At 45.8% G+C, this 22,168-nt stretch overlaps 3 protein-coding genes across 17 annotated transcripts in view; 2 read left to right on the forward strand and 1 right to left on the reverse strand.

Annotated features, from left to right (window-relative positions):
- Positions 1-3,329, forward strand: part of LOC100124255 (protein slit) — an 80,325-nt gene extending 76,996 nt beyond the window's left edge. For all 5 annotated transcript variants that reach the window (XM_031932530.1, XM_031932531.1, XM_001608127.5 and 2 more), the window contains one exon: positions 1-3,329. In XM_031932530.1, the coding sequence (XP_031788390.1) occupies positions 1-87 (87 nt within the window). In that variant the 3' untranslated portion in view covers positions 88-3,329.
- LOC100124256 (protein unc-13 homolog 4B) lies at positions 2,782-16,428 on the reverse strand. 5 transcript variants are annotated; one of them, XM_016985767.2, is made up of 17 exons: positions 15,313-15,757; positions 15,136-15,195; positions 12,059-12,419; positions 8,679-8,843; positions 8,407-8,585; positions 8,277-8,321; positions 7,512-8,198; positions 6,989-7,144; positions 6,759-6,896; positions 6,496-6,687; positions 6,110-6,401; positions 5,670-6,037; positions 5,406-5,595; positions 5,018-5,327; positions 4,807-4,930; positions 4,090-4,283; positions 2,782-4,011 (listed from the first exon to the last, which is right to left on the reverse strand). In XM_016985767.2, the coding sequence occupies exons 1-17, from the start codon at positions 15,420-15,422 to the stop codon at positions 3,917-3,919; spliced, it is 3,666 nt and encodes a 1,221-aa protein (XP_016841256.1). In that variant the 5' UTR covers positions 15,423-15,757; the 3' UTR covers positions 2,782-3,916. The 5 variants fall into 5 exon arrangements, with proteins under 5 accessions (XP_016841256.1, XP_032457008.1, XP_032457011.1 ...); XM_032601117.1 differs by lacking the exon at positions 15,136-15,195 and having other exon boundaries at positions 15,313-16,428; XM_032601120.1 differs by lacking the exon at positions 15,136-15,195 and having other exon boundaries at positions 12,059-13,698; positions 15,313-15,542.
- Positions 15,874-22,168, forward strand: part of LOC100124257 (zinc transporter ZIP3) — a 22,003-nt gene continuing 15,708 nt past the window's right edge. For 3 of the 7 annotated variants that reach the window (XM_003424565.4, XM_031932546.1, XM_031932547.1), the window contains exon 1: positions 15,874-15,957. The gene's annotated coding sequence lies outside the window, so the exon portion shown is untranslated. Of the gene's footprint in view, positions 15,958-18,466; positions 18,701-19,874; positions 19,996-21,743; positions 21,925-22,168 lie in introns of those variants that run through there. The other 4 variants (XM_003424566.5, XM_032601123.1, XM_016985818.2 and 1 more) reach the window with 3 other exon arrangements.

Here is a 22,168-nt window from a genome sequence, read left to right on the forward strand (position 1 = left end):
ATCCGGCTGATCTGCAACGACGGCACTCGCTACACCAAGGACGTGGACCTCGTGCGCAAGTGCACATGCACGCGCAAGTGCTACTAATTTAGAACTTCAACATACGCGGTGGCAGAGGCAGCGGCGGTGCAGAGGCAGAGAGGCTGCACATCTTGGTCTTGCCATTCGTTCCAGCGGAATTTACGCGCAAGAGAAGTCGAGGCAGGAGAGCGAGAGCAAGACAGATGAGAGAAGAGAGAGAGAGAGAGCTGACTGCGCTTGGCAAAGGCGAGAGATGTGGCCGAGTCGTCGGAGGGGAGTGAAGAGCGACGAGAGCGACGAGACGCGCCCGCGCACCTGTATTAACGAAGTTCCGCTTGCCGGCGAATGTAGACGCGCGGAGAAACCGAGGAAATTTCCTTACGGACCGATACGCGCGCATTAGCAACGGTTTAAATCCTCCCGCCCCTACTTGGAAACCCTATCCCCCCTCCCTTTAAGCGTGTTCTGTGCTTGTAAATCGTGTATGTGTAACGACTGTGAGGGTGTGATTTTTCTACCGATGCGACTTTCCTCCTCACTTTTTTACTCTTGGCTAGATAACGAATAAGAACGTATAAAAGTAGGTATAGGGTGGTTTCGTATTTCTGACTTACCGACTCAACTCACGCGGTTCAGAGCTCCCGTCATTTGATAGTAATTGTTTTCTCTCTCTAGCGTAGCTTTTGAATGGATACTCTTGTGGAATAGTTCGCTAATCGAGATATTGGAAATTTCTGTCACTCTCAAAAGTTCTCATCGAATAGCAATAATAACCGGTAATTACTATCAAATTGCAGAGCAGAAAGTGCGTACGTGCTGCAAATGGTCGTAGCGCATAGCCGCGCATAGAAGAGAGAGAGAGAGAGAGAGCGAGAGAGAATGAAACTTCGCCGTCTATACACTGGACGGAAAGCTACGGTCGCTCGCGTCGCATGCAGCAACCTATCAACGTATATAATTATATACACGTAGAAAACTACCATAGTTTTTTTATACGAAAACTTACGCGTGTACTTGCCGTTACATATATTCTAACAATTTACTCTCGTCGCGAGATAAGCTGCCTCACCTACCTATACCCACTCCAATTCCGATAAGTCATATGAGCATCGGTCGCGAAAGAGAACGCTTTCTGTTACATCGACGCGCATTGCATGATCACGAGGGAATGACAGATGGATTATCGACTCCTCCTCCAACCCTTGTTCCTCCCACCCTTCTCCTTTTCCATCGCACTCGACTCAAACGTACCGAGAGAAATCTTTGTAGAAAAGTAGAAATATGAACGCACTTTGCGGATACGCAAATAATACATGCATACAGGGGAAGAAAGTTTAACGCGGTTACAAGTTTTTATGTAACGAGAAAAGTTTTCTCTACTTCTGGACGAATATTTTTAAAATTCTGTCAAAGCATAAAACGAGTATACCAAGCTTTGCGTAATAATGCAAAAACATCGGGTATAGAGTTTTACCATTTTCAATAAATTATTCTGAACGAAAGACTTTCAACACTGCATTAGGGTACTCGCGAGTCACCCGACCATTGCACAATAAAATTATCTAAAAGTACGGGTCTTGTTCTTTTGACGCAGATGTCAAAAGCAACAAACGACTTATATACTGACTGATTCTACGTAGATTTTTATCGGTTGCGTTACGAGGGCAGCCACCCAAAAAATAACCCCGCATATACAACGCCGTCTACGTAACCAGATATTACTATATATTATGTGGATTCGCGATAAAAATAAATTATATAAATATATATATTTAAAGTGCGAGAATTCGTCTGGCATCCCTGTACATATATATAATCGACGACGCTTTTTGCGCGCATAATGCGAAACCCATCATGAAACGTACTCAAGAAGAAAGAAGAAATATTAAGATGTCTCAAGTACAAGTATGTTAAAGCAAAAAAATTTGATATACGAAGAATGTCGAGTTAGTATTGCATTTAATGTAAACAAAAGTTTTAACGCAATAACTGTATTACCCGGCGAGCGCGCGTCCGCTCGCGACACAAGCTTGCCTCGATGTCGTGACAAAAACAGGCAGTCGACGCGTTGCGGACATGTTAATACGGCCAACGCTATTGGAGTTGAAAAAACTTGGAAAACGTAATAACGCCTCGAGGAAGTTTTCAACAGCGGTCGCGCGCTCTCTTTCTCTCTCGTGCTAAATATTTAAAGAGAAACAATGGGAGAACAATAGACGTATAAGAGATAAAACGGTTGACCCACGCATGTATTTATTTAAGCAATAAGATTTCGCTTTAATTTGTAATTATATTGAAACGAATATATTATTATTATTATTATTATTATTATTATTATTATTATTCTCATGATTATTATTATATTATTATTACGAATATTATATACAACCGCACGCCTGTTGCGTACGTCGATATGTAAGACAGAATGCGATTTCTTTTCGTTTATTTTACACAACAAAGTTGTATTTTCAGTGTATACTGCGAGTGTTTTAAGTTGTCACATAAAATACACATGTTCCATTTAGTTTGGTGCACTCTCGTGAGCGCGCCAAAGACTTTGCGTTTAAGATAACAATATTCATTTCCAATGGCGGCGTAGAATAATTTCGTCGCTGATTTTTTAGGCGACACATTTGCAGCATATTAACTCTCTTATTTTCGTTTTCTTTTTTTAGTAACTATAATTTTATTTATTTACAGTTATCTTATTGCGTAGCTATGAGTTTTTGTTGTGTGATGCAGTTCACGATAATCGTTACGTTTTTGATAAATATTTTTGATTTTAAGTGTTCTATATGTAATGTTTTAATTGTAAAAATCAGATGACGCCGGATCAACGCGACGAAATTAATTTACGTATTTTACTTCAAACAGTTCAGTATTTATGAGATTACGCGATCTTTGTTTAGTTAAGTTAAATAATGTTCAATTTTTTAGCGACCGTCAGAGCAATGCAAAGCAACAGAAAACCGTATATTATAACCGAAAATAAGCGAAGCATCGGCTTTCGATTCGTAACCAGTCTGCTCGCAAACTCAAAACGAATAATTCTAGTTGAAGCATCTGAGATTACAGTAGATTTATACAAGTTAAGAAACGAAAAAAAAAATGATTATCGAAAAAAATAAATAAATGTCACCTTGCTTTTGGTGTAGGGTGTGCTTGTAAATTCGTTGGAAAAACGTTAATAAGAGAATGTAGGTCTTCCTTCGTGGGTGCTTCGGTTCTCCATAAAAAAATGTCACGTGTGCTTCATGCCTCATGGTATAGATAAATTTTTTATTAATTAATAAACCCCTATAAACGGCTATAATGTATTCACTCAGCTCAACTACCTAAACACCGGCCAGGATTTTTGTAAAAAAAAAAGAACTAAAATAAAGAATAAACAATAAACAAAAATTTTCTGCGAAGGAATTGATTGCCAATCATCGCCGTCAATTTTCGTCTAGGTAAAAACCAATATAAAAATTACCGAAAACCAATTTTACTGTAATGTCCGAAAGCGCCTAGCAAAAAGTATGGAAAATCAGGGTTAGAAAAAGCATCAGATTAATGTTAATTAGATTATATTTAATGTATTACTTGTCATTTTTTATTCTATTAATAAATTAATAAATTAATATCTAATAATAAATGACGAGAATTTAAGATAATTGCTTGCTGCACTTTCAATATCACAGGAGAATAATTTTATAAAATCACTTTACTTTGATCTTAGCACGTTCAAGGCCCTAATAAAAAAAATCTTAAAAATCGCGTAGACACGCACAAACGTGTCTGCAAGCTGACGTTTTGTTGAGTATTTAACAAAGTTGATACAAACATTCGAGCATTCACGTTTTTGCATGTTTCTCTTGATAGTACAAAACCGGAGTGAAATATCACCGCATCCCTAACTGGAATTCGTCTTCGATGTAACCCTGGCTACAAAGTTCGATGCCAAGTTATCTCCTTTTCTTCGCAACAGAACATGTACCACTTCGGAACCTGAAATAATCAGTCCCGTTGAATAAAGGCAAACAGTATTGAATAACCATAGAAAAAGCAAGTTTAATTTCGACTTACTCTGCGGCGTGGGTCGCGAAAGTTTCAGATGAATTTGGTCGAGAGAGCCAAACCCTTGATGGGAATCGGTTTCCGGAATTTCGCTGAACGGCAAAAAGCACTCGGCCACGAATTTCGTTCTCAAAAAGTCTTTGTCTTTCACCTCGAACATGACAATTGCATTTTCGATTTTCCTCTGCTCGGGAGTCAATGGACTGAAAAATTCAAGCCTCGATTACACCGAATCTATTTCTTTAATTATGTACGCGCGAGATAAACTAATTCCGAATTCTCATTGTCCGAAAATTCCGATAGCCCGGTTCTACTTTTTTCTATTTCTTTTTTCAATTCGCCGAAGGGAAAGGATGAAAGGGAGAGCGTGGACAAAGGAAGTCGATAATGAGGTAGCAGCGCAGATTACAGGAGAAGAAAGTGGTATAAGAAACAGACAGACAGAGAGAAGAAGAAGGAGCATGGGAATTCCGCCGAGGGGAAGACGCCGTGGCGCCGAAGGATCACGCGACCAATCGGTGGTTCTCCCCAGCATTTTTGTCAGTAGGAATCGAGAGACGAGTAGTGATACACGAGGAGCGGCGGTGCGAAAAGTTATACGAGCACATCTGCTGCCGCTGCTGTGTTTATGGGACCGTTTGCGCTTCGCGGATTTAGCAGGTAAGCTGGCACTGCGGAATTTTTCCGTTTAATAAAGCTTTCTCTCTCTCTTTCCTTTATACTCACATGCTAAAACTTTCCTCATAAAGTGGAAATTGCGTCTCCTTCTGCACGCCCGTCTTGTAGGTCTTCATTCCTATGAAGGCGTTCTCGGGGAACAGTCTAATTTTCACGTAAGAATCACATTTACCTGCGAAGCCACACACATACACATCGATTTTCTCGTAAAACTCTCAACTGCGGGTATAATATAAAGCGAACGGCGTCTCACACTCACCGCTATTGTCGTTCGCTTTCAAATTCCGTGCGTTGAGTATCTGTATGTTGAGCAGGCGGTCGCCGAAAAAGTACGCCTTGACAGTGAGAAGTCCGTATGGCTCGTTGTCTAGACTGTTCTGCTCCTTCAGCCTGTCCATGTAATATCGGTGAATGAGCTCGCTGCTTTCCAGGCCATAAAGCTTCAGGACTTTCTCAATTTTCTCGAGAACTTTTACGTTCGCCAGCTCGTCTGCTCCGAGATTGAAAAATTGTATGAGCGTGTGCAGGGTTTTATGAAGATTCGAGTAGAACGTCGGCGGCCGTCGTCTCTGCGAAGAGTAGAAAACGGCGATTAAAATCATTCTACTACTCTCTCTCTCTCTCTCTCTTGTCCGCGTTTATCATACCTCCAGGTTGCTGTGGACCAGTTGACACAGAGTGTCGGCCATTATCTCCCAGATGACCATCAGGATCCTCTGGAAATTGTCCTCGTTCAAGTTGTCGTGCAGAGTGATCAGATTCGTGTCGAGGTACTCCATAAGCTTGTCCATCGAGTTGCTCGTCGTGTCCGAGAGCTCCGCGCCCTCCATCAAGTACCTGTATGCATACAATCGCCCGCATGTACAAAAAGTATAAAAATTCATTGCGAATTCAATTTTTTTTAATCTTACCGATTCATGGCAGGGGCCATTTTCTTGGCGACGATCTCGAGCATCTCGACGATCTTGTTGCGCACCGTGTCTTTGGCGTTGTCAATGATCAGCTGGAGGGTCTGCTTGCATCTCTCGGCGTCCTGTTGAGTCTTGGTCTCGGCGATCGACTCAATGACGGCCTCGAGTCCCAAATCTTTGGATAAAGGCTCGATCGACGTTCGTATGTAGTCGATATTGTTGATGGCGTAACACCAGGCAACCGACACGTCAAATTGCTGCACCTTGCCGTACACATTCGCGGGACTCTCGTCGTCGGCCTTACGCTGGCTCTCCTCTGCCTTTAGCGCCATCCGATCGACGTAGGCGATACAGCACTTGCAAATGTCCTGCGGATCATCGTCGAATCACATTCACCGAAATTCACCTATATACAAAGGTGGATAAGGAATAAAACTCACGTCGACGATTTTCGCTATGAAAGCGAAGGCACCCTGGGCGTCCGGCCAGGCTAGCTGCGTCCAGAAGACCTTGATCTGGTAGAAGATAGTGAGGGTGTCAACGGCGCTCGAGCTGTACTGGACGCTAGAGTCGACCGGCTGCAGATTGTCGAACTCGACGGCTCTGTCGATTCGTTTGAGCGCCTTGTAGACTGCTATCTCCAGCCAGTGCGCGACGCCAGCCCGGAACCAGTCGTAGTAGCTCTGAACTTTCATGTCTTCTAGCTCGTCCGGACACAAATTCTGGCCGACTCTAAGTACGCGGGAAAGAAGAAAGCGTGAGAGGCAAAGTTGCGGCGTAATTAATTACACAGCGCCGCGCGGTGCGCTCTCTGGCAATTACTTACGCTGCGAATCTCTGGATCGCGAGGTAGAGTTCAAAAAGCGTCGTGCCCAGGCTCAGCTCCGGATCCTCCGAAGTTTCAATCTCGATCCTCTTCAATCTTCCGCAAATGTCCTCCACTATCACCATGCATAAATCACTGACTCGCTTCTCGTACATGATGTACAGCGTCTTCGTGTAGGGAAAGTTGATGGTCCTTTCGGGGTAATCGCAAATTTTACAGTTCCGCCTCTATTCGACGCGCAATAACAATAATGATCTACGTACTTGACGAAGAGTTTCTCGTAAATCTCCATGGCCCGCTGGAGGTCTATCCGAATGAGCTGTATGATTTTGATGTGGTACTTTAGCGCCTCCTCGTCGGTGTCGCCCTCCAAATTGTTCTTCGCGACTATGTAGTCGAACCTCGAATGACACAAGAGAGGGAGAGTTTCAATTTCAAGTTGTTCGATCTCGCGCGCATCAGAGAAAGTAATTGCGTATGCAAACAATATTACCATTCGGCTCCACCGCGAATCACGGCGTACTCCAAGGCCTCGGGGACGCTAACTCGGTCGTCGTCCAGAATTTCCGGCGGAAACCATGAATACATTTTCGAGGGGAACAAATTTACATTCCCCGGCACGTCCAGCCTCGAGAGCGTCGATACGAGCCTGTAAGAATCGAATAATAACTATATACGCTGCGTTTGTTGTTATTGCGCGCGAACGAGCTTTTCTATCGAAGCGCATGTGCGGCGAAGATAGATAAGCTCTTCTTTGTATTCTCTCTCGCTTGCATTAATCTAAAATTGAAGGTCAGCCCCGATAGCGCGTCGGTGCATCTTCGCGCTTGATGCAATAAATCATCGCACTACTCCGTTCGGCAAATCCGTTCGGTCCCCCCGAACAAAAGAAAAATAATAACAGCCACTCGTTGCATAACGGACTCGCAGCAAGGTAAATAAAGAAAAGAAAGCTCGCGGTCGTCGAACTCTTGTGCAAGAGAATACAGGAAGAGAAGAAGCAAAGCCAAGCCGACCTAAGAATAGCGATGAGTTGCTTCATAGTGCTCTCCTTGTCGATCTGCAGCCTGCGGATCTTCCTGAGCATGTTCAGCCCCGAGTGCAGAACCTTCTTGCTGGCCTCCCAGAACAGCCTGGTCTCCTCGTCGCTGAACGTGCCTCCGCTCTTGACCGCGTTCACCAGATCGTTGGCCAGCTGGAGGAACAGTCCGAAGCTGAGCTGGTGGTCCTGGTGTATGGTGGCGAACTCGATCCACCTGGCGAGCGAGACCATCTCGGGCGTCATGCCCCGCTGCACCGCGTGCTGGAGCACCACGACCTCCGCAGAGGCCGACCAGCTGCCCGCCCAGCTGTGGCGCTCGATCGACCGGGTATCGATCTCGTGGAGCAGTAGGATCCGCAGCAGGTGGCGGTGCTCCTGGAAGGCGACCTGCGCGTTGTGCTCCGTGTTGAAGGCCAGCTTCAGCTTGATCAGACCGCGGCGCTTGGACTTGTTCTTCTTCTCGAGGACGTACCACATGACGTGGCCGGTCACTGGAATGTCTTTCAGGGCTATCCGGGTGCTGCCGATGAACTCGTTGTCGTGGTTGCCGTTGGTCGCGGTGATCGCGATCTCCTTGGCCAGCTTGACCAGGCCCCGCATGCCCTTGACGCTCTTCACTTTGCTCATCTTCTCCGGCACCGTCTCCGCCGCGTCAAAGTCCCTGTCGAGCGAGACAGCCGAGTTGTAATGCATATGCCTGTACATATTATGTCATACACCGCTTCTTTCGAGAGCTTACCACACTTCGATGTAGAGCACGTCGTTTTCCGGGTTCTCGAGAGGCCTGAAAGCAGCGACGGACAGAAGTGATTTATCACAATGGAGGCAGAGCTGCGGCCGAAAATAAGCCGAAAGGGCATTATACTCACATTTCGAAATGCTCTTGCCAGACAGGTGTCAAGGTCTCGGTCTTGACGGCCGTGTTGTATCTCCGCGTCGGCGCCGATTCCAGATATAGCACGCAAAATGGGTCGCTTTTCCCATTAGCATCCTTGGACACGAGCTCTTTGGCCTCTATCACTTCTATATTTAAGTGCATCTCCGGCGCCTGTACATAGTCGCACATGCGTACGTCGATGGGGTGATCAGCTGTTATAAAGTCGTCGATTCCGCGCGAGCGTTTTTCAAATTCGAATCTTACCTCCATCTGGCGCGTCTCCTCCATGACCCGGTCGTGCGTCTCATCGTTGACGTTAAATGCCTCTTGCAAATACTGGATAACCGCATCCTGCTCGACCTCGTCGACGACGTCGAAGCCGATCTGGTGCTGAGTTATGTAGAGAAGGGCGGTGTACAGCTCCTCGATCTGAAATTCGACCAGTCGGGATATATTATGACGACTTCCCGGAAAATTCGCGCCGCGAGAAACGTCATGTTGTGTAAACTCATCAGAGCTGCAGCAAAATGCACGTGTGTATAAAACGAAAGAGAACGAGGCTATCGAAACACGTACGGCCCATATATTATTTCTGCTAAATATACGAGTTCGAACGGACCTTGATTTAAAATTAGCGGGCTCTTTTGAAAAAACAAACTTTCCGCGAACTCCCTCCGTTTCGATTATCGCACTCTTATGAATGCTTTGCATAAATCGTTGTATAAATCAACGTCGACCCCGAAAACTGAGAATAATGCGTATATGAGCGAGGAAAACGGCACGCAGACGCATCCCAGCCTTCTGCAAACTAGAACTAAGTCAAGACGCGCGTATTCGCGGGAGCATCTCTGCTTCAAGGCTCGATCGCTCGAAGCGAATTATCTAAGCAATTGCTTTATGTATACACAGTCTCGTATCGAGTGTCTACCCCCTACTCGCTATACCTTCGCGGCACAGTCGCGGCACAGTCGCGGCAATTCACGATCAATTAACCAGCGGGCACGTTTAATGGGCCTCGTTTACAGTCCGCGTCAATTGCCCGCCGACGCACAAAGACTATCTATATAGGTATTAAAGTACACGAATTATTTCCTCGCGCTCGAGCGCGTCCGGTGTCGATGCACTTGCCTCAAAGTTATTCCCACGCCAGGCCGGCATCGCGCTGTCTTGGCTGATCGGAGATAGAGCCGCTTTTCATCGGCCTCGACGTCACATGTTTTCGATGATCTCTCAGCGCTATATAGCTGCCGGCTAGTGCGCGCGATGATTTTCCGGATCGAACCGATAACTCGAGCGAGCGGAAATTTCCCCGTGGGATGAAAAATTCGAAAAATTCGACTGGGCGCCGGCGGAGTAAAAATAAAATGAACGAATTCGCGCTTTTTATTCGGTATCAAAACATTACGTAACGGGCAGCGATATTCCGTCGAGCTTTCATCGCTCGATCAATAAAAATCTTACAAGCGAACAAAGCGCGATCGTTAACAATATCTGAGCGCGCGAATCGGTTCTCCGCTACACCAATACACACACGCACATCCGCCACTGGTCTCGCGCACACTTTCCCAAAAAGAGCCGAGTGTCACAACCGTCACACTTTTCGAAAATAAACTCTCGTCGCGCGCGTAAAATCCAACCGCGAGTCGAACCGCGCTCTCGTTAACAACTGGCCGGCGTCGAGTTCGCGCTCGGACAGATGACCGCGCGCGCGCTACGGGATGAAGACAGAGATCAAAGTGCGCGACAGGCCGTGTGGCTCGCGAAAAAAAAAATAACAGATCGAGACGACGGCGAGAAAAAGCTCTCGAGCAAAAACGGCCGCCCCGACGGAATCCGACTCTGCACTGCGAGAGGGACACCAGGAATAGCCAGTGGTGCGTCGTCGTTCGTTCTTTCGTTCGCCGCTGCGCTACTCTCTGTGTGTGTGTGTGTGCGTGTGCGTGTACTTATGTATGTGTATCTTGCGCTCTGTATATCCATCTATCTCTCGCGCATTCGGCGAAACGGACGCAAGTGTCGGCGTCGGTGCAGCGGCCAGAGAGATGTGTATACATATCGAGTGGGGTAGAGCGATGTATGCTTATACGCATCGGCGTTGGATAAAGACGCTATTCTATCGAAAGCTTTCGAACGCGTGTAATTGAATCGCTGTAGAGGATAAGAGGCTAGTTAAATCATTACGCACGGATACATCGATCGATCTTTCCGTCATCGACACAAGCTCGCGCGCGCTTGTGGGAAACGTCAAAAAGCTCTCGAAGATAAGCCGCGATCGATGGTGCTCGATCGCGTCATCGCCGAGAACTGCACAGCCTCCGGAGATAAGAGCCCGGCTGAAAGCTGCATCCGAGGAACGATCAAGGCACGCTGCGGTGCACTGCAAGCTCCGAAAGCTCGGCGCCCCGCAGAGAAAATAAACTTTTGCAGCGCGGCCGACGAAGGTTGAGTTCGATTACGAGCTTTTTTCGAGCTTTTATTGAGCAATGAAATTCGATACAGGTGCGCGCGTGACACGTGGTTGCGGTGTGATTCACACTGCTAAACTGTATCGCTATGAGAGAACACAGTGGTAGGTTACGCGGAAGGTCAGAGTTGAGTGACATCGCGCAACGAGTATCCTCAAACTGCCGGGAAGTACAAGTCACAACAATTAGCCGCGGAACATGGAAAACATCCATAATCTATTCGTATACTTTCCCTCGCATAAACTCTAGAGAGCACAACAAAAAAGCTCCGAGCGACGATAACCGATGCATTTTATCGAAAACTTTTTTTGCTCGTATCACATGTACTCACCGGCTCTTTTTTGCTGCGAACGTGAATAACCGTAGGAGTGATAATTTTCTTAACTTTCTTACTGAGACTACTGGGCTCGAGCGCGAAGCCCCTGAGGCACGAGGAACCGGGGACCGGTATTATCACGAGTCTTGTTGCCATTGCGCCTTGCACCAAGGCAACTGAAGGGTCGCCGACACGGGAGCCTCGTTTCAAACATCGATGTGTGCACGTGTACAGCAAAGCGCCTCGCGTCCTGCAATCAATACTACAACCGCGCGCTCGCTGATATGCAGCTGGACTACTCCGGTAAAGAAGCTTTTGTGTCTGCATTTTTTACGCGCCTTCGATGATTGCGCGGCCCGCCTCGAGAATATAACGAGGCTTTCGATTAGGTGTGTTTACAAAATTTATATCAACGCTCGCGTCGAATCTCAATTCCAAGAAAGTGGATCGCGCTCTAATCTCGTGATACACAGCGTACTCGGTACGCGGAATTCGAGGGAGTTGCGAAAGATCCCGAGAGTTTTACGAGGCGCAATCAATCGGTGATCCCTTTATCGCTTTCAATGAGCGGCTGTGTAGGATGATCTGTTTTTTTTTTATTTTTTTTTTGTTCAAAATACACCGAAATATTACAATAAGCGGGGCAACATCCGCCAGACAAACTTCTCGATGTTTTCAGGGCAAACCTATTCCGCTTATACGTGTAGAGCCAAAGCGGTGCGGCAGCTTGAGATAGAGATCCCCGCAAGTGGGCTCCATACCGCAGAGCATCGCTAATCTCGAGAGCCGGGCGAACCCTTTCGGCGCTCGCCCCCAATAAACGCCAGCCTATACACATCCCATATATACATGTATACACTCACGTTGAGCCCGACGGATTGAGCGACGATGTTGTAGGCGGTCTCGTGCTCCTCCGACTCGCTGTCTGTCTCGGGCAGCAGCACGTCCTCCGCTTGCCCGACTCGGCTCACCTCCCTCCGCAATTTGCTCTCCTTCTGCGCGTAAAGCGCTTCCCTCTTCTCGGCCACGCACAAGTTCACCTCCTCGTCCTGGCTGACGGCTGCTTCCTCCTCCTCCACCTCCTCGACGTCGTCGTCTGGCTTTGCCGTCTCGCCTCCCTCCTCCTCTTCAGGCGGCAAACTTTCCTCGAGCTGCTGGGCTTCCACTTTCTCCGCCAGCCGAGTGCCGAGCTTCTCGAAGAAGCCGCCATCCTCCTCCTGGATCCTTGTTCAAACACATGCCGCGCACACTTGTGCTTTATATACGTGTGTTTGTGTGTTGGATAACTCGTTAAAAGTGCAGCGCGGAAGCACATGCGGCGAAGGCCAAGTATTTTTTTTTTCGTTGTACTGCGAGCGAGTCATTGTTTAAGAGGAGCATTCGCGCGACGTAACATTAGTGTACATATATACAAGAGAAGAAAAACATGCGTGTATACGTGATTGCTGTTAGGCTTGGATTTCATGTAAAAAGTCCGATTATCGGGAAAAACGCGAAAAATGATAAAGCCTTGGATAGATCATACAGGCGAGCGTTATATTCCCGCGGAGTGTGATTAAATGCAATTACAGGAGATACGATTATGCCGCGGAGTCAGGCGGTATTCCCGATTGAATTTACGGAATTATCGGATTGCCGTGTGTGCAGCCTTCGAAGAAAGAAATTTAGTTCCATCGCATTGTAATACATCGAATTCGTGCAACTTTTATTGATCGAATTGAATATGCAACAGAAGTAATGCGATATCGCTTTATCGAAAAAGCTACTTTACGAATCAATTGCTAATTCCCTTAAACCGAGTGGAAATCCGTATTACATTATCTCGGATGTTTAACTTTTCAGTGTACGAAGGAAAATCCCGAGCGAAATTCGCCGAGTGCGATTACTTAGTCAAAACCGTTTTTAACGTTACGTTCTTTGAGCGCCGTCGTTCAAATAATCAAAAGAAACAAGTTATTTCGTCAAAGCCACGCTTCATTTTCCGAGCGAAATAAGAAAAATAACCAGAAACACCAAAAAATACAATAAAAATTACGTGCGAAAGGTGGCCACAAGCGTGTTAGTCAAAGAGTGGGCGAGCTTTTGCATGTCGAACAGCCACTACATGCACAGCTTCTCCAATTTTCATGCAGCAATCTCGTCCGGTATCGCTCCTCGAGGACCAAAGCGCACCACTTGCCGATCCGCGCGACCGCGACTGACTAATCCGCCATTCATAATATTCCTGCACCTCCTGTCGTGCATCGCGCGCGCGCGCGAGAAAGAGAGAGACACAGGCGTCGCTACGCCGAGTGTCACATGATTTTGGCATTCCGCATTAATCCCTTGCCTTTTTCGCGCATCGCGCGTTTGATTGCGCTGAGCAAACGGTAACGAGTCATGAGCTGCATGATTTAGGAGCGGTGATGAGTTAGTCGGCTAAATTAAGATCTTTGATAAGCGCTGCGATTTTGGAATTCTCTATGAGCCACCGGTGTGCTGGTTTATGTGTAGAACTCTGCAGCTGGAATGGAAAGTGGGTCAAATGTTTGATTGTTTGTTTGGTGTGGGAGAGAATCGACGATGTCGTGAGGTTTATCAGTTTTGCTAATGAGATAGTTAATTATGCGAAATGGCGTGCATTTATTATACTTGTTAGATAATTGAGGTTTTCTGCTTGTTAAAACTGTTTCATTATTTATACGAGATGAAATTTCTCAAAATAGCTTTTAGCTTTTTGAACTAGTTACCAGTTTCTCAACGTCTGACTTCTTGAAATGTTTATAGATTCTTCAAAAACATTTTTTAACAATACAGGGAAATTTGGGAAATTCTCGGAGCTGCATAGGATATAGCTGTGCTCTATTATAAGGCATCTAATTATACGATGTTATGAGTCGAATTTCCAAAACAGTTTTTGGTAGTTTCTTACGTTCGTTATTATTGCGCCAGCCTACCTTAAACTAAGGTATTAATAATAGCATTTATAAATAATCTTTTGCTTTAGTGTTGATGCAATAGGCGAATGAAAACAACAATTAAATGAAAATTTGCAACGGAAATGCGAATAAAGTGAAATAAATCAGACGAAGAACCAAAATAAAATGAATCTATTAAGATAATATTTAAATAGAGTTGCTTCCGTACGTGGTTTGAAAACTAAAAACAAACTAAGCCCACTAAGCGACTCTACAGCTAAACGCCTTGAGTAGAAACAGTCGAACGTGGTAAGACGGTCGAAATAACTCAATCCACCTATCCACTTTGTCAAAACGATTGCACGATCGTTACTTCAAATAATACCATTCACTCGCGTCATCTTACATACAGCTCAAACTGGAATGAAACGTACGTACGTCGGTAAGGTAGATCCCCGATCCGATAGACCCGGCGTCGGTCTTACAACCACTTATAAACATTAAGATTTAACGAAGTGGAACGACTCTTTTGTTACAACCACCTCGAGCTGTACAACTTTTCCTAGTCACCTGACGTTCCTAATACATAACATCCACACACATAAGCATAAGCCTATACACACACACACACACACAAAACTTAGATAATCATGCGAACACACAACACAATCAGCACCTCCAAGATCATCCTATAACGATCTGCAACTCAAACATTGTATACGCAATGCGCATTAATTACTGTCACGTTTATCCTACGTACACATATACGAGCCGGCGAACCATAGTCCATAAAGCATCACACACGCGTCTTCTGAGTATCGGCCGGCGATGACGCTAACGCAGGCCTTTCACTGGGAAACCTGCACCGCAGATGAGTCAAACACCAAAATAACTCGCAAACATTTTTGAGCACAGATACAGTCGCAGACTCGTTCTTCAGGAAAAATCGATACAAATACAGTTCATGCGCATTTTACACGACTATACTAGCGATCCATAAAAGGGGTTGCACATGCCAAAATCGGCAAGGCTGCGATATTTACCAGAAGTGCTTGGGAACGACGTTATAGACATTGTTATTGTAAAGGCTGAGGCTGAACAAGCTGCAAGAGATTTCCGAGTTAGTTACAGAAATTATTATTCACAGGGAAACACCGGCTGAAACGAAAAAAAAGCAGTAGCCCCAGCATAACGTCACCCGTATATTTATATACACTCACCTGGCCTCGTGGCTGTCCTGATCCTGATCTTGTTGCTGTTCCTTCTGTTTCCTCTCCTTTTCCTCGATCACCTTGTAGTAAAAGTCCTTCCACATCTTTTCCTCGTCCATCTTCGAATCGATTCGTTGCAAAAGACGCGAGAGCAGGAAAACGATCCGATGTATACTCGCTCAACGAAAAAATAAAACTTTCTCCAGTTGCCTCGCGGCCGCTCAGTAGACAACTCCCCGGCGGTATGCGCGTGTTGTTGTTGCAGCGCTGCGTCGACACCAGCTGCACACACACACACACACACACACACACATACAGCACTGCAGACACGATGTAGAAGAAAAATGACTCGAACGAGGCGCGGCGTTGATGACGATTCCTCGTGAAAACGAGAGAAGCAAACGATTTCAACACGCACTGATCCGCGAACGAAAGTAGGCTAACGCTCGGCTGTTGCTGACAGGTGGAAAACGAGCGACCGTTACCCACCGAGATTCGAGAAAGAGAGAAAAGAATGTTCGAGACGGCGCTCGTAAGATGGCGACACGAGCTCTCGAGCCTGGTGAGAGAGAGAGAGCTCGAGCTACCTATATGTATACGCATAAGTGAGAGGACGGTTGGTCGCGTATATATAGCTACTCATTGTCGGTGATGGTAAGTACGTTGTTTATTAGCCGCCGCTTTGTCTAGGACAATTAGCCTGTTGTCCGTCTATTAGAAAAACGCTAACGGACGCGATCATGTGTCAAGTGCATCGGTCATGTCTCGCGTTTGCATTTAGTCGATATTGCATCGGAAATAACAAACGACTTTTCTCCTGCGCGTGTTTACGAACGTGTATACCGTAGGTATATCGGGCGTAAATATTTAACGCGCTTTGACGCGGGCGCATAAACAAACACAAAATACGTGTCACTTTATACACTGGACGATATCGTTGGAGCAGCAGCAGCAGCAGCAGCAGCAGCAGCACTGGACGTTGTTTGAAAAAGTGCAATCGCGTTATATATACTTCAACGCGGAGATAATACACAGTATATTCGCAGTTTATCGCATCAGCATCCGTCGAGAGACAAGAGTATTCAGTTGATCCTTTGTCGTTCCGCGACGTCTCTCGCAACAGTACTACTTACTGCGCCTCGAAAACTATTACGTATAGGCAGACATACTTCCCGGATTTTTTGCTCCGTTCTATTACTAAGTATGCACGTGCGGACGCGTCGCCGGGACGGCGCCTGAAAAAGCTACTGACTCACTCGCCGGCCTCACCGCGTACCCCAATACGCCGCATCTCTCTGGCTCTATTGTGTGTATATACATATACCTATACGGCAGCTGCTGTATACTTAAATATAGACACTCGTGGACGCTGACATCGAGATGTGCCTCGGGCGATTTTGGGTATATTTCGAATGTGCGAAACTCCGAGACGCGAAAATGCAAAGAGTAAACTATTGCATCTATTGTACGCGATGAAAATAGCATCTTCGCGATCGTATATAAGAAGCGTTATGCGTATAATAGAGCTAGTAGACACAGATATAGCAATATGGGATGCGCTTGGCACGAACATCTGCGCGCCGCGACACGACATAATCGACTTCCAGGCGAAATTGACTGCCGCCAGCAGACTGTCGCGACCTTGACTGCGCGCTTGTCTGGGAACTCGGATTAATACAGCGAATCATGCGGAATCGATTCGGATTCGCGACAAAGGGACGCCCCCGCGTCGCAATCTCGTGTATATACCCTTCGTATAAGTAGTCGCCGAAATTGATTCGTCTGTCTGTCTGGCGATTTTAGGGGACACACACGCGATTGTTCTGATTAGCGCGGAACGAGGAAACGGCCTCGTTGTTTGTAATACATTCGTACACAAGTATATATTGTAGCTACTGATGCGCGGAACACGTGTGCGTTATCTCGGCTGCTCTCTCGGGAAAGAGATAGAGATAGAATGCAGCCGAGAAGACGTGTTTCGAGTATGTATATAGCTCTACCTGCATAGAAAAAGTTTGACACGCCGAGATTGATGCAGTGGACAAAAAGCGACGAGATCCAACCCGCCGGTTTATGTAACGGCCGTACAATGCACACTCGGACACGTTATAGCCGTTGAAATTATTTTTACAAAGAAATTTGGCACACCCTCGCTGCGAAGACGGCTTACGCAACCTGCGCCTATTATCTCACACGCTTTAGGCGTAATTCATTATAACGTATAATCTCATCGCCGTGGGAGGAAATTCGAAGGAATAAAGGAAGATCCGTAACATAATAGTCGCGTGCAGTGTAGGTACGTGAGTGGTTGAGGCGTGAAAAAATGCAGATAGAAACGCGGCAAGGAAGTCGAACAGCTGGCTAATTGTCACTTGAGGCGCATCGTCGCTTCGAGCTATACTGCGCGCTAGTGGTTATTGCTCCGGCCGAGCGTGATGACTATCGGCTCTGCACGGCCCCGAGAGGAAAGTGAAAAGGAAAAATCATAGCAATTTTCTGTCGGCTCTACTCGTACTGCCGCAAATGTGTCTGTGTTTCCAAACGCCTTAGAGAGACGACATTACCGTGAATATTCATCAGCGTATGTGATCACGATCGAGTCCTTATAATCGTCGGCGTGACGCGCGACGCGAATTATTACCCACAGTCCGGAAAACCGATGTGCGCAGAAAAGGCTTAAAATTCGTCTCTTGGATAAACACGAAAGCGACGACAGCGTATAAGTACACTGATGAGCGAGTCTAATAAAAGCAACATTATCGTCCGATGTGTAACACCTCAAACAAGAGACACACACTCATAACGCCGATCATTGTATGGTACACGGCCAGTTAATAAAACCCGTCCATACAATAGATCGCAGCTAGCGTAATTCCGAAAAATAAACAAGATTTGCACAGCTGCCCCAGCGTTACAATTTCGCGCATTCGTTACATCACAGTAGAGATCGGTATCCGCGAACCGATCCTCCGAATACGATCGCTGCGCATATTTGCGCAGGTGTACAAGACACGCACGATAACAGGCGTATAACCTCGAGAGACAAAAATTCGTAACACACGCCATGGCCTCTCGCCTCGATCTCTGCTCGTTCTCTTTTCTTTTCAGAGCGCCGAGTAGTGTTGCGAGTAGCAAGCCGCCGATCGACAGTAGCGTTCAGTCGATCGTTTTCCGCCGCGACGATCAGCGCACGGAAAAACGCCGCTCGCGCTAATTCGAATTACGAAGCATCGCGGCGCAGTTTTTTTTCCTGCCGCCTACGCGACGCACGTCGTCATCTTCGCAGAGAAACCGGCGTACCGATTCTCTCGGGGATTCACCTGCGCGAGCGAATAATATATAAGCGAGCTTTCCTTCCGAGACTCTTGCAAACGTTCCAGGATCCTCGCTGTTTACGGTAAGTCTTTTTTATAAGCGTCTGTGTGTGGGGGATTACGTTGCTCAACGACGAGAGATAAATCGTGTGTGCGAAGATCGATCGGCTTCTGCGTTGAAGTAGAGTGAAGTATCCTTTGTTGCTCTCGATAACCGGTATTAGAATATATGCTTAATTGCTTTTTTGCGCGGTGAAAGTGTTAACGACTTTGTTAGCATATAGTAATCTCGTCGCGATGCGCTCTCGATCGAAGCGAATTAGCTCGTGACATTCGGAGATAGAAATAGAATATTTTTTTCTGTAATACTATATTTTAATGCTGATTATTGCGGGATGATAAAAAAGCCTAGCGAAATTCAATGCGGCCGCGCGCGAGATCTCGGATAAGTTCTAGTGCAAAGAATGCCGATGTTTTCACTTTATTCAGGACACACACACACACTAGCTCCATTCACTTATTACGCCATCCCATACATAAGTATATACACAAGCTCGTATAGATACTACACGTGCTCGGGAAATGCAGCGCGTGTATATAATTTGCGGTAATTTATAACTCTCCGTATCACACCGGCTCTTGATATTGCGGTCCACTATATTTAATAGTCGGGATCGATTGAAAATTCAAAAACGAGAAATAAAAATGAAATTTTATATAGCCGGCTCTTTGCGTCACCCTATCTGAATCTCCGTGATATAAAATCTGCAGCTGATGTTTTATGCAGTGTGCGTATATAGACGCGGTTTACGCATGGCTATTACGCAGGTGTAAGGAGTTCGCTCGCGAGTCACGTGACTATATATGTATATACACACGCCGCTTGGGAATTCCCCCCGCAGCGTTTGCATGCGTGTGTATTTATATTTTATTATGTTTGCTTTTTTTCTCTTTTTTGAATTCTCGGAAACTCTTTGCTCGCGCATGAGTTGCGGTCGATATATTAACGCTGCTCGTATACTTCCTACAACGCACGTGTACGCGTCATTATTTTTCAAGATGAGTCTGCGGCGATACAATGCGCGAGATGAAAAAAAAACGACTAATATGCGTCCAACTGACGCAACGTGTTTTATTTTTCACTGTTAGAGAGCAGACAAAAAATTTTTCGTATAGACTCGCGGTACCGAGTGTACATTGTGGCAACGTTGAATCGAGAATTTGTTTGCGCAAGGCTTGTACGCGTCGAGCTTGAAGATTACGAATATTTTTGGTGATGAAAAAAAAGTTTCAAGGATCAATGTGCTACCGCAAAGAGCAACGAAAAATTTTCTCCGGAACGGCTCTCTCGACTTCACTGTGTGCAGTTTTGTTATTGGTAAGCGTGTGAACGTTTTCATTAACCGCGTTTCCTGTTTTCTCGGCAAAGTCGAATTCGATCGCTGAGAATTTATCGGTGCGTGTAGCTTCCGCGGCCAATTGATTCGTCGTTTAAATGCGCAACGTATTATCGGCCCGCAATACAATAAAATATGGATAGCTTCGAAAGTTGGGAGAAATTCATCAGAGCTTCAATGATTCGTAGCAATCGGGAACGTGTTAACGTCATATGGAAATAACGCGAAATATCGTTTGTAAATAAGATACGTGAAAATATTGTTGATGCGCGCATCCTTATATATAGTTATCGAGGAAGAAAACGAATATATTTGATCTTTTCGAACTTTTAATAACGACTAGCCAAACCACACAATCATTTTCGAGATATTAGATTTTTTTCGGAAAAAAACATAAATATTTGTCCTTCGGGACTGGCTTTTCGAGTGTACAAACCAGCTAAATTGTAAAATATGTAAAATTTCCATCTGTATTTTCTTGAAATATTATATTATTCCTGGAGTTATTAAAAAAAATGTTTCTCTCGCCGATAAATTGAAATTTCGCATCATAATTGACGTTGAATCAAACGAAACTTGAATCATCTTAGCATCACGCAGAACCACTTAGTCAGAATAAAGCAATATTCTAATAACTATACGCATAGTCATTCCCGCGAGTGTCTCTCCTCATTCATATCCGCGCGAAACTCGACGCGTACGTACACGTCCATTAAACATTATCTTCTAATTAACAATGCCGAATTAGGTTGAAGTCAAAAGCCCGCGCGTGTGCGGCTATTATATATCAAACGCTGACAATATAAGAGCCATACGATTGACGTGTGTCGAGTACATACAAAAGCCTCGCGCGGCGCAAAGTATTTTATCGCGGCGGAAGATAGCGATCGAAGCCGAAGCCTAAAGCTCCTATAGGCTGTCCAGCCATCCTAATCTCTAGGATTAGGCTTGAGGTTTCGCAAAAAAACAGATCGCCGTCGATTACGAGGAATCGCTCGACATTGTTGTGTGTCAAAGTAAAAGAGAAACGACGCTATCGGCTGTCGTCGTTTAGGCGCGTCGTTAAGGAACTTTCCGCAAGTGTGTAACGCCTTATAGGTACTCGACGACGAGGAGCACTTATCAGCGTTACGTGCGGCTTTGAACAGAATTTTTCTTGCAAAACAACCTACGATGTGTTTTTCGCGAAGCCTAAATTAAATGTCGATAAGCCTGCGCGATACATAGTTCAAAGACTTTGAGATCGTATACACTCGTCATAGATTGATTCCGAGACGATAATAGCTTAATAGCCGCGCGCTCGATAAGATCTTAGGTTCGATCGGCTTTTCGCTCTTTTTCAACGCTTTTCCGCGACGGAAATAGCCAACGCGTGCTCTATCGACGTGCTCGTGCAAAAAATGTTGTAAAAGAGAAGAAGAAAAAGAATCCCGCCCGTTTAAACAATATTATATACGCTCGCGCGACGAGTTTGAATAAAATCGTCACGCCGCGAAACTATAAACAGCGAGTACAATGCAGTCGTAAAAAGTCCGCTTCGAAAAATCTCTTTCCCGCCAATTGTTTTGCGCCATCGCGCCGCGGTCAAGAATGCATATATATATATATATAAGTCTCTCGGAATCGAAATAAACGACATTCTCGGAATAGAGTCTCTCCAATGTTTACGCAATTTCCAGCTGCAGCCGCGCGCATCGTCGCCCTGCAGCACTTGCCCCCAAACTCTAAATATTTCCTTCTCCAAACGCCTACGCTCTCGGCGACCGCAAGCTCTCGAGCTTCTTCTTCTTCTCTCGCGCCAGTATAGTTCAAATTGGACAGGCGGCGTTGGAGAAGCATATACACGGGCTGCCCTTATTATCAAGCGCAGCGGACGTAAGTCGAAAAACCCAAGATCGTCTAAATAACAGGTTCGGCTTTTCGGAATTCCCGCGCGCGAGAAGTTTAACGACTAGCGTGTATAGTGGAACTATATGGTACGGAGGATACACACACACGCACGCAGCTTTTTTTTTGCGCGCGCGTTGCACAACCGGACTCTCTGTTACTTACTCTCCCTCTTTCTTTCTCTCCGGTTAGAGGAGTCATATCCCCCTTGTCGCCCCCTCCCCGGCTGTTTACCTGCGCCCCACCGCGCAATGCCATCTTACACCG

This window comes from Nasonia vitripennis, chromosome 5 (genome assembly GCF_009193385.2).
Source record: "Nasonia vitripennis strain AsymCx chromosome 5, Nvit_psr_1.1, whole genome shotgun sequence".
In the NCBI taxonomy this organism is placed as follows: domain Eukaryota; kingdom Metazoa; phylum Arthropoda; class Insecta; order Hymenoptera; family Pteromalidae; genus Nasonia; species Nasonia vitripennis.

Coding starts and splice junctions, on each gene's coding strand:
- LOC100124256 (XM_016985767.2), bottom strand. CDS start 15,422: ATGGACGAGGAAAAGATGTGGAAGGACTTTTACTACAAGGTGATCGAG. Junction 6,897..6,988: donor ATTCGCGGTGGAGCCGAATG/GTAATATTGTTT, acceptor GTGTCATTCGAG/GTTCGACTACATAGTCGCGA. Junction 6,038..6,109: donor TCATAGCGAAAATCGTCGAC/GTGAGTTTTATT, acceptor GATGATCCGCAG/GACATTTGCAAGTGCTGTAT.